Raw genomic sequence first — 11296 nt, forward strand, 5'->3', positions numbered from 1 at the left:
AATCACGAATCTACTTTCTCTAGGAATTTGCCCATTCCCGACATCTCATATGAATGGAATCACACACTCCATTCTTTTGTGTCCTGGCTTCCTTCACTTGGCACCAATGTCTTCAAGGTTTATCCACGTTTGTATCCACGCTGTATTTCTTTTGGTGTCCGGATAATTTTTCATCGCATGGATATATCACATTTTATTTATCCATTCACCAGTTTCGGGCCATTTGGGTTCGTGTCCCCTTTTTGGCTATCATGAAGAATGCCGCCGTGAACACTCATGAACACGATTTTGTTTACACGTGGTTTCATTTCGCTTGGGTAGACGCCAAAAAGTGGAATTGCTGGATCACGTGGAAACTCCACGTCTAACCTTTTCCAGGAACCGCCAACTGCTTTCCACCGCTATTCACTTTTCAGGAGTCCTAAGAATTGGTCAGTCATATTTTACAAAACAACAGTGTCACTGGATCTTTCCAGAAAAGATTCTGGGGAAAAAAAAAAAAGTCCTGGGGCTAACTCGCAATTTTAGCTGGGGAAAGTTGGCCAACCAACTGCCTGGGTTAGGTGAAAATAATAACAATCATGTTAAACTCCCATTTGGTTTTAACACTCGATGAGAAGCCTTCTAATTCAAATGAGCCCTCACAGCTGTGTCCCCTAGAAGGAAGAGAGCAGGGAAGATCACTTGATCGGGGTGATCTTCAGGGATCGCTAACACTCATGAGGGGCCGGTTGCTGGTCAGGCCTGGGCCCGGGTACGTGGGACCCACAGATGAACGAGGTAGATACTGGCTCTGTGCTTATGGGCTAAGTGCTAGCATGGGAGAGAGTCCCACAAAATGGACAGAATTACTGCTTAGCGGCTAACAGAGGGACTGAGGGAAAATAACCAATGTGTTAGGGGCGGGGGCTGCTTCAGATACAGGAGGGCCAGGGAATTCGTCTCTGAGCTCAGCTGTGTAACAAGTTGCCACAAACTCAGCCATCTACAACAACATGCATTTATTACACCGTTCTGTAGGTCGGAAGTGTGGCTGGGCTGCACTGGGTTCTAGGCTCAGGGTCTCATGTGGCCAAAATCAAGGTGTTGGCAGGGCTGGGCTCTCATCGGGAAGCTCTTGGAAAGAATCCACATCCAGGCTCGATTCATTTGTCCAGAGTCCAGTTTCTTGCAGTCGCAGGCCTGCTTTGGTCTGTTCGGGCTGCTATAAACAGAACCCCACTGTCTAGGAGCTTAAACAACAAATGTTTACTGCCCTCCGGTCTGGAAGCTGGGAAGTCCAAGAGCAAGGCACCGGCAGACCCCATGTCTGGTGAGAACCCACTTCCCGGTTCACAGCCAGCTATCTTCCCGCCATGTCCTCACATGGCAGGAGGGGACAAGAATGCTCTCGGGGGTCTCTCCGAAAGGCACGAACCCCACTCACAAGGGCTCCACCCTTGTGACCCAATCACCTCCCGAAGGCCCCACCGCCTAGCACCCCCACAGTGGGTCAGGTTTCAACACGTGAGGACTGAGTCTACAGCAAGAACCGAGATCCCTGTCTACTTGCTGGCAGCAAGGGGGCTGCCCTCAGCACCTGGGAGACACCCACGTTCCCGCTCACGCAGCCCCTCCAACTTCAGAACAGCCGTGGTCCGTCCTGTCCTCCCCATGCCTCCATTCCTGAGACTTCTTCTGCCCCAGCCAGAGAAGTGCTCCGCCTTTGAGCGCACACGTCTTCCCATCTTCAGGCGAACTGTGTTGTACGATATAACGCAACCCCAGGAGTGATGCCTTATCCGAGTCCCAGATTCTGAGGATGAGGACATAGGCTGGGGGGAGGGGCATTCTAGACTTGGGCCAAGACACAAAGCGGACACTAAGACCCAGAGCAGGAGGAGGAGGTGAGGAGGTGAACAGGGGGGGATAGAGTATCCAGGACAGGGGAGGCAGCATCCCACCCACCCTCCAGGGAGAAAGAAGCTTGGTCTGCGGGGAGGCACTAGAAGGCCAGCTGGGCTGCAGGTGGTGAGGAGCATGGCCCGAAGAGAGCATGGCCCATGCGTGAGTGGGAAGCACCCTCTCAACCATCAGGTCCTCGTAGACAGAGGCGAACAGAATGGAGCTGGCGGTACCAGGCCTGGGACACTTGGAGGAGACTGCCTTTTAGAATTAAACCCCTGAAATTGTTTTAAAAACAAACAAACAACAACAACAAAACAAAAACAAAAAACCTTGATTAAGATATTATGTATAACTTATGTTCAGTAAACAGCACATATTTCAAGTGTACATTCTGAGGGGCGCCCGGGTAGCTCAGGGGGTTAGGCATCTACCTTCGGCTCAGGTCATGATCCCAGGGTCCTGGGATCGAGTCCCACATCCGGCTCCCTGCTCAGCGGGGAGTCTGCTTCTCCCTCTCCTTCTAACGCTCACCCTGCTCATGCTCTCTCACTTGCTCTCTCTCTCTCTCTCTCTCTCAAGTAAATAAATAAAATCTTTTAAAAAATCATATATCTGATAAAGGGTTTGTATTCAAATACATAAAGAACTCTCAAAAGTTAATAAAACAACAACCCACTTAAAAATGGGTAAAATATCTGCACCAAAAAAATGCTTATTTTGTTTAATAAGCTTATGTTCTCCTTGCTGGATGGCCATTAAGCATAAAAGACAATGTAAAATCATTAGTCATTAGGGGAATGCAAATTAAAACCACAATGAGATATTACTGTACATCTGTTAGAATAGCTAAAATTAAAAAGACTGGGGTGCCTGGGTGGCTCAGTTGGTCAAGCATCCAACTCCTGATCTCAGCTCAGGTCTTGATCTCAGGGTCATAAGTTCAAGCCTGGTTTTGGGCTCCACATTGGGTGTGGAGCTTACTAAAACAAACAAACAAACAAACAAACAAAAAAACCTGACCACACCAGGTGCTGATAGAGACGTGGAGCCACTGGAACTCATATATTGCTGATGGGAATGCAAAATAGCACAACCCCTCTGGGAAACACGGTTTGGTACTTTTAAAAGAAGTTCCACATACGGGCGCCTGGGTGGCTCAGATGGTTAAGCGTCTGCCTTCGGCTCAGGTCATGATCCCAGGGTCCTGGGATCGAGTCCCGCATTGGGCTCCCTGCTCCTTGGGAGCCTGCTTCTCCCTCTGCTTTTCTCTCTCTCTCTCTCTCTCCCTCTCTCTCTCTCTCCCCACCTCTGTCGCTGATGAATAAATAAATAAAATCATTAAAAAAAAAAAAAAAGAAGTTCCACATACAACTGCCATATGACCCAGCCATTCTACTTCTAAATATTTACCCAACAGAAACAGAAACATACGTCACACAAAGACTTGTAAACTGATGTCCATAGCAGCATTATTTATAAAAAGCAAATAACTGAAAACACCCTGAATGCTCACAGCAGGTAAATGGATAAATACGTGGTAGTGTATCCATAGGATGAGATTTTATTTAACAATAAAAATAAACCTGTACAGGTGAAAACGTAGATGAATTTCAAAATAATGAGGCTGAACGAAACCAGTAAGACAAAAAAAAAAAAAGGTACGTACTTGTATTAGTCTGCTGGGGCTACGATAACAAGGTAGCACAGACTGGGGGCTTAAATCACAGAAATTTATTTTCTCGGGGCGCCTGAGTGGCTCAGTCGTTAAGCATCTGCCTTTAGCTCAGGTCATGATCCCAGGGTCCTGGGATCGAGTCCTGCATCAGGCTCTCTGTTCAGCGGGGAGTTTGCTTCTCCCTCTCCCACTCCCCCTGCTTGTGTTCCTGTTCTCGCTGTGTCTCTTTCTGTCAAATAAATAAATAAAATCTTAAAAAAAAAAAAAGGTCTAGAAAATGCAGACGAATCCCTAGTGATAGGAAGCAGAGCAGTGACTGCCCAGAGATGGGGGAACAGCAGGGTTTGGGGGACGAGATGACAAAGGGGCGTGAGGAAACTTTTGGGAGCGATGGATCTGTTCATTATCTTGGCTGTGGACACGTTCTCATGGGTGTATACAGAAGTCAAAAGTTATCAAATTGTACACTTCATTTTTTAAAAGATTTTTTTTATTTATTTGAGAGGGAGAGCATGAGTGGGGGTGGGGCAGGGGGGCAGACTCCCCACTGAGCAGGGACCCCCCCCCCAACACGGGGCTTGATCTCAGGACCCTGGGATCATGACTCGAGCCGAAGGCAGACGCTTAACCGACCGAGCCACCCAGGCGCCCCCAGATATGTGATTTGTAGGTATTTTCTACCAGTCTGTGGTTTGTGTTCAGTCTTGTAAGAGTATCTTTCAAAAAAACAGAAGTTTTTTCATTTGGATTAAGTCCAGTTTATCCATTTGTTCCTTTATGGATTGTGCTTTTGGTGCGATATCTAAAAAAATCCCTGCCTAACCCAAGATGACAAGATTTTCTTCTGTGTTTTCTTCTAGAAGTTTTACAGGTTTAAGTTTTATACTTAAGTCTGTTTTAGATTAATACTTTTATAAGACACAAGGTATGGCTCAGTGTTCCTTTTTTTTCTTTTTTTACAGAACATTTGTTGAAATGAGTATCCTTTTTCCACAGAATGGTCTTTGAACTTTTGTTGAAAATCTGCTGTCCATATTTGTGTGGGTCTATTTCTGGGCTCTTTATTCTGCTCCATTGATCTATTTGTTTGTCTTTCCGCCAATTCTACATTATCTGGATTACTGTTATCTTTATGAGCCTTGGAATCAGGTGGTATGAGACCTCCTCCTTTGTTCTTCTTCAAAGTTGCTTTGGCAATTCTATGTGTATCCCAATTCCATTTGAATTTTAGGATCAGTGTGTCAGATTTTGCCCAAAAAGCCTGCTGAAAGTTTGATTGGGATTGCATAAAACCTACAGATCAGCGTGAGGAGAATTAACACCTGAACAGTATATATATATTTTTTAAGATTTGTTTGTTTGTTTGTTTGTTTGTTTGTTTGTTTTGAGAGAGAGAGAGAGCACACGTGCACGTGCATGAGTGGGGGAGAGGGGGAGAGGGAGACGGAGGGAGAGATCTCAAGCAGGCTCCACACCCATCGTGGATCTCACCACCGTGAGATCATGACCTGAGCCAAAATCAAGAGTCAGACGCCCAACTGACTGATCCACCCAGGCGCCCCCAAACAGTATATTTTTCTCATGGAGATAAAATTCACTACCATAACCTTCACCATTTTAAAGTGTACTATTCAGTGGAGTCTCGTACATTCACAAGGTTGTGTAACCATCACCACGACCAAACAAATCCCAGAATGTTTTCATCCACCCAAAAAGAAACCCCATCCCCATTAACCGTTATTCCCCACCCCCCATTCTCCCAGACCCTGGCAAGCCCTCATCTACTTTCTGTCTCCGTGAATTTGCCTGTTCTGGACCCTTCCATGTAAATGGAATCCTACAACATGTGACCTTCTGTGTCTGGCTTTTTTTGTTTTGCATAATGTTGTCAAGGTTCACCCACATCTTAACAATATTGAGTTCTACAGCACCTACGTAAATGGAGAGATATGCCAGCCTGGGGCACTGCAGAAACCACTTTTTAGAATTAAACCCCTGAAATCAGCTTTTGAAACATATATGTTTGCTTATTCTTTCTCAAAGTAAACCATGTGATTCATTTCCAGTTAACTGAGGGGATGGCTGGCTGGAGTTTCTAAAATCACTGAATTTAGAACTGACAGGAAACAGAAAATGTGTAGTCAAGAGGTTGCAAACCAAGTTGCCCAGAAGCCAACTTGGCAATCAGCTGTGTTTGTGTGGCCTCTGCAGGATGTCATTAATATGTGAGCCAACACTTCAGAATTTAGGAGCTTTCACAAAAAAATTCTTTAAAAACTCAGACGTCTGGTAGACCAGGGCCCACATTCTGCCAGGGTGGGGGATGACTGGGGGAGGGGTGGAGGCTCCTCTGGGGGTCTCCTAGGACCCCGCCACCCCCAGAGGGCATCCGTGACCTCACACCTGCCCCCTTCCCCATCAGCTTACCTGCCTTGCCTGTAGCCGGGTGAATTTGCGTCTCCCCACACAGTTCCCACCTCTCCCTTTTACAGGTGACCTGACTTTCCCAGGGGGACAAACCGCGAGTTAGGGGCAAAACCATAAAGCTGACGTTGAATTCTGTGCTTTTTCCTGCCCCGTAGACACCCCCTCCCACCAGGGTGACCAGCTCATTCTGGTTTGCTTGGGAATTCTCTGGTTTTAGAACACAAAGTTCTGTAGCCCAAAAGCCCTCTCAGTCCCAGGCAAAACAGGGATCATTGGCCACCCTCCCGCTCACTCCCCACCCTCTTCCCCCCACCAAAAAATGAAATAAAAATAAGCTGAAAATTGTCTAAAGTGCCGAGCCAGACACTGTCCTCATCAGCACCACCGCACCTGCTCCCCCTCCAAGCAGTGTGCGGGGTCCCTGTGGCAGTGGCTGGGTGGGTCCCACCCGTCCTGCCCGTCCCGAGCCTCCTGGGGCCTGAGTGGAGGAGCCTGGCGCAAGGCGGGCTCGGCTCGCGGACACCTTTGCTGCCAGATGGCAGAGCGCACCTCTGTTTGCGGTTAGGGGGCTGCCTGCGCTCGGACCCGAGCAAGCCCACGACGAAAGCTGGGAAAAGAACATCGTTAGAGACTTTTCATAGTTTCCCAAGTAAATATTACACTCACTGCTGCTTGAATTACTAATGCCTTGGAAGCGGAGGCCGAAATCTGTTCCCAAACAGACTCCTCTTTTTTTTCTCTGTCACCTAGGCACTCGGCATTGTTGTCGAATTGTTTTCCTGGGCTCACTCACGGCTCAGAACATTCCCTCGGAGTGACCTCTTGGCACCCCCGCGAGCCCGGATCATTTCCCAGCGCCTCCGCGCTAGCTCCTGATCCAGCAGGCAGCCTGCCTCGGGGCAGGTGACCCCCAAGTCCTGTGATGTGGCCGCAGAAAGGGGAGCAGTGGAATGGCAGCCCCAGGTCTTCTGCAAGGAGACAGGGCTTCGAACGGGCCGCTGCAGACAGAAGACAAGGGCCCTGCCCCGCACGGCCCCTCCCGGCCCCCACTGTGGCATTCAACTTCTTCCTCGGCCGCCTGGAGACCAAAGGGCCCTTGGGTCTTCACTGTCTTTATTACTGCTTATAAAAAGCTAGTAAACAGATGGTTTGGTTTAGAGAAGTATGCAGCCAGGGTTATTAAACAGAAAGAAAGCTGAGGAATGAGGGAGGAAAGGGAAAGCAAGCAGGCTTGTACATGCAGGGATGGTGACAGCTCGTAAATCCCAACACCGCTCGTTCTGCCTGCGTCTCTGGTTGGGGCTACCCTGTCCACACCAAGCCCGAAAGAAGCCCCAGTTAGACCTACCTCACGCAGAAGACGCCCTCCGCCCTCCTCGGCGTCCCCCTTCCCGTGTGTTGTCCCACACATACTTGTGAGCTTGGGATCAGAGGAGCCCATGCCACTTGGGGCCGGAGGACGCATATGTGGGCTGCCCCCTGGGGAAGCTGGTCACACAGTAGATGGCCATGGGAGAGAGGACCAGGCCGTAAGGGGGAGGGGCTGAGCAACCTCAGACCCCTCCCTGCAGTAAGAAGTACCAAGACCACAGATCTCCCGCAGGGACAGAGAGGGCCCTGGGGACAGACGGCTTGGTTACGTACCTGGGAGTCACCCCGACTAGAATAAAGCTGCCAGCCCACCTGAGTCCTGAGAGCCTTCCCGAGAGGACAAGCCCAGGACATATGGGCTTAGGACTGGACTGCGGGATGGAGGCCCAAGCATCAAGGAGGTAAATGGTGCCTCCTCCATGCTCTAGGGACACCCTTGACACACCGTGGTGCCAGGATTCAGTGTAGCACGTGGGTGGGGGCAAAGGGAGAAGAGAGGATCGGGGTGTGGCACCACCTTCTTGTCAGCTGGATACTACTGCAACCCAGCTGCAGAGGGACCTTGTCCCACGTCCGAGAGAGAGAGAGAGAGAGAGAGAGAGGCCACGAACGGTGGAGGGAAGCGAAACATAACTCCTCGGGATCTGCTAGCATCCCAGGAGAGCGGGGCCTGTGTGCTTAGATCTTACCCCAGGATCCCCAAACGGGGGGGGGGGGGGGGATGGGGGCAGAGGTTTATACATCTTTCACTTCAGCTAAAGCAACATATACAGAAATCAGACAAAGGTGGGGCTGCCAAGGAGAGGAAGAAGGGCCCCAGGCAGATACAGATCACAGAGATGGGACAAGGTCGGCTGAGGGCAGGCAGAGGGATCTCAAGGTGGTGCGGCTCCCCGGGGGACCACTGGCGTGTGGGGCTCAGCGAATGGCTTGTCATCAAGAGTCCAACAAAAGAGGGATAGCAAGCAAGAGTAAACACTGACAAACTTCTATATGCCTTTTTCCCTTTGTTAGGTTTGTCCTATTATAGTTTGTGAAATGCAGTTTTGTTGACGCTAATGATAAAAAAGAAATGGGGGTTTGTATCTTGCATGGCTCTTGTTTCTTCCGTTTCATTTTCTTGAGTATGCGTGGTTCGTGCATTTCACAAAGGCAGGGGTCTGCTATCCGTTGGAAATGTTGAAAGCTGCTGGTCCTTCTCTGCAGAGAGTTTGAGACTCCCTGGTCCAAGGGATATGAAGCAGCAAGAACTTGCCCCTCCCCCCCACCCCCCCCCCACCCCCGGTCCTGGGACAAAACCAGTGAAATCCATGCAGCTGCAGGGGCCCAAGGCAGCCCCGGTGGTGGAGGGGGGTGGGGGGGTTGGGGGGGGTGGCGCTGACCAGGCAGCCAGGAGCCCAGGCCCTCCCCCCAATGCCACAGGGACACATGGGTGTGGCAGCCGCTAGACCCCCTGTCCTGCACCGCCCAGGGGCGATCGGAGCCAGCCCCGCAGGGGAGAGCTTCACTCCCTGCAATGATGCAGGTGCCCCAGCATCCCACCAGAAGAAGTGAGGACTTTGGGGTGGGGGGCCAGGTTCCAGAGACCCCACTGGCCGGGCTCGACATGGCTCTGCTCTCCCCCTCCTTTCTCCTTCCCTGAACATCAAGTGGAAACCCAAGTTACCTGGGCACAAGGGGAAAGGATGCTGTGCCTTTCATTTTTAAATCAAGACTCTGCCCCCCGCGCCCCCCATCCTATATATGCTTTCCACTTCCTGTCTTGACAGCCACTGGCCTGTGGGTCAGGGAAGGTGCCTTCCCTTCGTGCTCTCCTCCCCCTAGCTGGTGGCGAGAAGGGGGCACTCGAGTCTCTCAGTAACTAAAAATGCTGTTGGCTTCAATCCAGGAGAGAACATAGTGTATGATTCCATTTACACGAAGTACAAAAACAGGCAAAACTAAGCTACGCTGCAAGCAGCTAGCATAATGGTTACCCTGGGGGTAGAGTAATGAGGAGCGGGGACCAGGGGGCCTTGCGGGGGGCTGCTCACGTGCCATTGCTGAGTCCGGGTGCCGGTGAAAGGGTGCTTCAGTCTGTGACCCCAAACTTGGCCACTTACAAAGCTTGTACACTTTCTTCATGTATATTAAATTATCAATAAAAGGTTTGAAAAGCCTTTTGGCTCCAAGCATAACAACAAAAGTAAAATAAAATACGGGGACAGAGGTGTGCTCGACTTTATTCCGCTTGCATGAGAGGCACAGAGCCGTAGGACCACGGGAAAGAACACTTACCCTGGAAGGGAAGCTGGGATCTGTTTTTTGGGTCATTGTTTTCCCAGGTGGTTGGGAGGTGGTGGGGGGCATGGTTGACTCATTTGCCTTGCTCCTCCTCCCGCTCCGTCCCCACCATGTGGGGCTGGATGGGGACCAAGGGCTGGAGGGTTGGGACTGTTCCTTTGGTAATGTTTAAATATTGGCTTCAAGTTATGATGGTAAAATAAATAAGCAGGAGCCTTGGGGAGCTCAAAGTGGTCCAGCCCATTGTTCCAGAGCCCCACTCAAAGCCCATGCACCAAACTGGCTCAGCTCGCTCAAGGCTTTAGCTCTCTCCAGCAAGGACAGAACGTAGGTTAGGGGCTGCGTGCGCCCCGGACGCCAGGGACCCATCCTCCGTGCTAGATGGCCTGTCCCAATAGACTCTCCTAAAATTCTTGTTCATGGTGGTCCGGCAATATAGTGGCCGAGAACCCAAATCCAAGGCCTGGGGAAAACTTTCTCCATCTTGGAAGGTGGGGTGCGCACAGAGGGAGTTCGCAGAGCTAACACCACTGCTGCGGGTAGCTGTGCTTGCCTTCAGAAGGCAAGGGCAAAGAAAACTGAGTTGTTTCTACAGGGTACATCCAGGCACCAGGAGCAGGGTCCTTGAGATTCACAGCAGCGGCCAAGAAGATGAGGCCTCCGGTCTGGGAAGCAGAACAGCGCTTTGCCCAAGATAAATCCTTAATGCCAATCCCTTGCTCTCCCCACGAAGGTCTCTGACTGGGAGGTGTATAGCAAGTACTGGGCTCCTCTGGGCCTCAGTTTCCCCGTTTTTAGAGATGGAGGCAGGAGAGAATGGGACACCCGCCCTGGGAACACATCCCTTTGACGCTCATCCCGGCAGGCTTGTGGCAGATGTGCAGCGCGTAATCCAGGGTTTACGATCCGGCTGCCCTCGGGGAAATGGAAACTTCGCCTTGCCCATTCCAAACGCATCCAAATAATAAACCTCCACCGAAGTCTTGGCTCAGAAGATCTGCTTGTCCTGCTGTGTGTGCAAGGGAGGAGAGAGCAGACACACTTGGGCAGGGGCGAGGAGGGGGGACAGCTCCCTCTGGGCAACGTTGAGCGCTGGGCGGTGCTGGGAGGGGCCCTGAGTGTGGGACAACCAGCATGAGGTCACGCTGTCCTCCCCCTAGGATGTGATGTGTCAGCCGGCCGCGATTGGCCTGCAAGCCATGATTCATGGCGGTGAGCATTCCTCCCACAGACCTCAACCCTCAGCCTGCTGCTACCCTTCCCAGCCGCCTCCTTGTTTTCTCTCCCTCCGGCTCTGCCCTCCTAGGGCTCCAGCCTCAGGCAGCCAGCAGGGCGTGGGGCGAGACAATGCACCCCCGGGGCTGGATGACGCTCCTTCCGACGTGCCGGTCCTCCGCAGGGCCCCAGACAGCACTGTGATGATCGTGGACGTTCACTGAACACCTACTATGTCCCGTGTGTGTCAAATGCTTTCAGTGGTAACTGGCCTTTGAGGGCGTGTTTTGTTTCGCAGGGCTGCCCGTGACAAATTACCTCAAACTGGGTGCTTAAAACGGTTCCCTCGGTTCAAGAGGCCACAAGTCAGAAATCAAGGTGTCAGGGGGCCCATGTGCCCTCCAGAGGCTCCAGGGGAGAATCCTTCCCGGCGTATTC

General features: G+C 51.1%; 1 protein-coding gene across 1 annotated transcript in view; it reads left to right on the top strand.

The window, feature by feature from the left end:
* Window positions 1–11082, top strand: part of LOC118356880 — a 28316-nt gene extending 17234 nt beyond the window's left edge. Inside the window, exons 4-5 of the mRNA XM_035726947.1 lie at window positions 10804–10855; window positions 10964–11082. Coding sequence (XP_035582840.1) covers window positions 10804–10855; window positions 10964–11082 — 171 coding nt within the window. The remainder of the gene's footprint in view (window positions 1–10803; window positions 10856–10963) is intronic.
* Window positions 11083–11296: the final 214 nt, after the last annotated feature.

Source organism: Zalophus californianus, chromosome 4 (genome assembly GCF_009762305.2).
Source record: "Zalophus californianus isolate mZalCal1 chromosome 4, mZalCal1.pri.v2, whole genome shotgun sequence".
Lineage (NCBI taxonomy): Eukaryota > Metazoa > Chordata > Mammalia > Carnivora > Otariidae > Zalophus > Zalophus californianus.